Source organism: Hippocampus comes, unplaced genomic scaffold (assembly GCF_001891065.2).
Source record: "Hippocampus comes isolate QL1 unplaced genomic scaffold, H_comes_QL1_v1.1 scaffold17, whole genome shotgun sequence".
Classification (NCBI taxonomy): domain Eukaryota; kingdom Metazoa; phylum Chordata; class Actinopteri; order Syngnathiformes; family Syngnathidae; genus Hippocampus; species Hippocampus comes.
In genome coordinates this window covers 3299585-3303897 of record NW_017805002.1, presented here as the reverse complement: position 1 = coordinate 3303897, position 4313 = coordinate 3299585, and the positions used below count along the sequence as shown (strand labels likewise).

The window sequence follows — 4313 nt, the reverse complement described above, 5'->3', positions numbered from 1 at the left end:
GTGTTGTGTTGTGTTATTTTTGTTATTTTGACTTCAAGATGGCGCCGCGAGAGTGGCTGTCCTTTCCAGCAGCTCCTATATTTTGTTGTTCTACTTCTTCCTTTCATAACTTTGCTGCTGTGAATTGGGAATTTCTCCATTGCGAGACTAATAAAGGTTTTCTTATCTTTTCTTATCTTATTATGCAATATTGACTTTAATAGCGTGTTTCACATAGTTGGGTCTTTGGAGTGTCTGCCAACTCATCAAGTGAAATGACATAGTTAGGGCCTGATTTCTTGCGTTCCAGGAAGAGAATATGCAAATAGATTAATTTAACATGTGCTGTAGGGCGGCCCGGGAGTCCAGTGGTTAGCGCGTCGACCTCACGGTACAGAGGTGAGGGTTCAATTCCAGCTCCGGCCTCCCTGTGTGGAGTTTGCATGTTCTCCCCGGGCCGCCGTGGGTTTTCTCCGGGTGCTCCGGTTTCCTCCCACATTCCAAAAACATGCATGACAGGTTAATGGAACACTCTAAATTTTTCATGCGTGTGAGTGTGAGCGCGGATGGTTGTTCGTCCCTGTGTGCCCTGCGATTGGCTGGCAACCGGTTCAGTTTGTCCCCCGCCTGCTGCCCAAAGGCGGCTTTGATAGGCTCCAGCACCCCCCGCGACCCTTGTGAGGATAAAGCGGATTGGAAAATGGATGGATGGATGTGCAGTAGGATATAAAAAGTCTCCACACCCCTGTTCAAACATCAGGTTTTTGCGATATAACAAAACTGCCTGGTAATTGGAACTGTTCAGGGTTATTTCAACTTGTCTAAGGTTCCAGTTTTGAGCTGAAGAAAAACAACCCCAAAGCATGATGCAACTACAACTTGCTTTCTGAAATGTTCCATGGTGAAACCATCAGCACTACCAAAATTGCAAAAAAAAAGAATGCAGTGGTGTCCATCAAATAGGCCCTTAGTCTGAATGTTATTTGAGCTGCCTGTTTCAGAAAATGTGTCCGTGAGCAAGACGTATTGTATTTCCCTGAATTGAGGAGTCACATTTTGTGTTTGGAGTTATCACTTGGTGCTGCAGGCGTCACGTGCACTGGTCCACACAATACTGTAACTCCGTATAAAACCACAGTTATGTGATGAAGTGTTTCGTCCATGAGCGAAAATACACTCGAAGTTTTGAATCTGTGGGCACTGGCCTTGTCCCAGCCCTCTAACTCGTCCTTAGCGGGGTAATAGTAGTTTTGGATTTTTCATTATACCGTAGTTTATTTATTTTTTAATTCAGTTACTTTTAATTACTTTTTAGAGCAATTTTTTTTTTTTTTTTTTAATCACAAATTTTTGCACTTGATCAGGAGACCTTCTCTATCCACTGTACATGTATTGACCTACTGCTTTTGTTTAGGGCCCCAGTAAATATTTTGTGACAGACCAAAACACGCCAGCCCTCAGCAAAAGTGCTGTCGCCCCAACTAAACCAATCACACAAGGTAATGTCTACCGCGGAACACACATCTTAAAGATGAAGATGCACTGCGTCAAGTTTAAAAGTTGTATGTTATTTGTGTCCTTAAAAGATTGCCTCAAGATGACAGTGGCCCCAACAGAGAGAGTGGAGGTAATATATATGTAAAAAGTCAACAGCCTCTAAATCTACAATGGTGCAAATGTAAATGCAGTGCCACAACTGCTTGGTGGTGCCCCATTAATTCTAGTGTTGCAATGTTTGCTGCACTGCATGAACTTGTTATGCCACTGACGCACCCTGAGTTAATCTATTGCAAAGTATTCAAGAAAAATAGTACAATTTATACAACAGTATGGAGCCTTGGGTTGGGTATCAATTCTTGGGAATCAATTGGAACTGGGAGTAACCTTCCGATTCTGCCAGAGTCATTCACATTTAAAATTCCAGTTCCCCGTTTCGATGCCCCATCTCCCGAATGGAATAAATTCACAGCTGCGAACCACATGCACATGCACACGGCGGCAATCCAAGGTGTGGCTTAATTTTGTTCAAATAAATGAGCAGTCGCCTCACAACACTTTCAGTGACATTACAGGTATTTTGTGCAAAGGAGGTCACACGACCGGTAAAAGTTAACAGTGCTATGGATGACGAGCAGAGACTGCACCAGACTTCAATCATCTTACATGAGTAAAACAACGAAGGGAGATATGGCCATTTTCCTGAACATGAACTATGTAACTATCTGCTGCTATTTTGAAATGGGTTGCTAAGATATTCTGTTTTGCTTCTATACACCAAGTTAGGTTAGCCCATCAGTGGGAGCAACCTGTATACACTCATTTTCAAATGTGTATATGTATTTTCTGAGGTTTTCAAAAATAATGCTCTGTTGTGAAAGTGGAACCTATACTCCGGTGAAAAGAAAATGAAAAACAAACAATTCAGGTTTGATATTAATACTTTGTTGACAAATTGAGAGGATTTCATCCAAAAATAGCTGATTAGCTAGGCCATTTAGGCCGGGGTGTCCAAACCTTTGCTTCCAAGGGCCACATATAGAAAAACAGGAGGCAAGGGCCTTAATGTTTATTGATGTATAAAGCAAAACATAAATTTTTCAGTATTTGTGGGTGGTCAGTGGTCTTACCAAATGATGTGTTATTGGTTGAAAATGAAACAGTGAGAGATGTTAAACTTCTTATCTTCTCCTTTGTTTGCCACCCAGTGTGTAGAAAGCAAATGTTCAGGATGTGCCATATTTTCATTTTAGTCTATGCTCTGGGCTGCTAAAAAAATGGATAGCCATGGTTTGGACACCCCTGATTTAAACCACGCAAACGTTTTTTGACCCTGGCCCCTAAAAGAATTGGAATCAGGAGTCGTTGGGAACTGAAATGGAAACAAGAAACCAGAACTGGAATTCAAATTAAAACGATCATGCCCAACCCTAGGGAGCCTGTCTAATGTGCGCCACAACAAGCGCACAAGTCATGCACACGGAATGGGGCCGCACTGTAGTGGGTACCACAGCATGATTCGGCGGCTGTACATATAAAATCTCATTTATGGCCACCAAAATCCTCGGGCGATCCCTGGGTAAATAATCTGGATCGAATGTTCCACAGAGTGACTGTGCTCCTGGACAGCTTTGTTCAAAAATGTTTGATGAGGTGGAGAAAATCAAATGCTGGAAAGTCAAAGTGGACTCTGATGCTGCGCAAAGCGAGAGGAAACTTCAGGAGAACAAAAGAACAATTGAGACTCAGCGCAAGGCCATTCAAGAGTTGCAGGTGTGTGCCTTTTGAGGCAAATACGGTGCATGTATTTGTGTCATTTCATATTGTGTGAGTGTGTGCTTTACAGTTTCAAAATGAAAGTCTAAGCATCAAGCTTGAGGACCAGATGAGTGAAAATGAGGATTGGCGGAACAAGTATGTTTTTTTTTGTTTTGTCTTTTTTTTGTACTCAGAGTTTCCACATGCAATCCTGCTCTTGAATAATCACTGTTTTGATTCAGACACAATGCAACCCGCAACTTGTGTAATTTGCTGAAAGAAACCTTTGAGCGGTCGGCAGACAAAATGCAATTATGTGAGTGTGTTCAGCTCTGCCGCAAATCTCGCGGCCTCATCAATGTGCCGAAAATTGACACACATTTCTACGCTTTATAGTTGAATCTGAGCGAGATGAGACACATCACCTTCTAATGGAAAACAGTGAACGTGTTCAGGTAAAATACATAACATCAGCTAAAAAGTGAGGAATAAACGGTCAGACAATGAATAATTAATCTTCCCAGAAACTGATAGTGGCATTTGAACACCTTCGCGGTCAAGCTGAAGCCAATGACAACGAGATGCATTCTGGTTCGTTCTTCAACGTTTCTTTCTTTTTTGCATGTTGACCAAAAAAAAAAAAAATCTCTTTTCATTCACAGTTAAAGCAAATTTGCAAAAACTTGAAGAGCTGAAAGAAAACTATCAGCAAGAATGCACCCTAAAAGAGAACACGGTCAGTAAGTAGAAGACTGATGACTGCCTTTGTAACACAAACTGCTAAAAGAATTGACGGCTTCACAGGTGGCGACACTGGAAGCTAAACTTCAGGAGAAAGTAGGCGAACTAGAGGAAGTCCAGCGTGACCTTCATGATACTCAAAATCAATGCAGACTGCTTCAAGAGGCCACAAGTAAGAATGATGCCAAAAAGTTAATCACATGATTACATTTATCGACATTCAGTTAATTATTTTCTTAAAGGGGACTCATGATTGAAGTCCAAGATGGCGCCCGAGTAGGCAGCTGTCGGCAAGTGCTCTCATGAGCCTTGCTTTTTTTGTTGTTTTTCTGTTTGTT

At 41.8% G+C, this 4313-nt stretch overlaps 1 protein-coding gene across 1 annotated transcript in view; it reads left to right on the top strand.

Moving 5' to 3' along the window:
- Positions 1 to 4313, top strand: part of sycp1 (synaptonemal complex protein 1) — a 28336-nt gene that overhangs the window by 5035 nt on the left and 18988 nt on the right. The window contains exons 8-17 of the mRNA XM_019856187.1: positions 981 to 991; positions 1394 to 1478; positions 1566 to 1606; positions 3085 to 3249; positions 3323 to 3390; positions 3477 to 3550; positions 3631 to 3689; positions 3759 to 3825; positions 3897 to 3970; positions 4039 to 4147. Of these exons, the coding sequence (XP_019711746.1) occupies positions 981 to 991; positions 1394 to 1478; positions 1566 to 1606; positions 3085 to 3249; positions 3323 to 3390; positions 3477 to 3550; positions 3631 to 3689; positions 3759 to 3825; positions 3897 to 3970; positions 4039 to 4147 (753 nt within the window). The remainder of the gene's footprint in view (positions 1 to 980; positions 992 to 1393; positions 1479 to 1565; positions 1607 to 3084; positions 3250 to 3322; positions 3391 to 3476; positions 3551 to 3630; positions 3690 to 3758; positions 3826 to 3896; positions 3971 to 4038; positions 4148 to 4313) is intronic.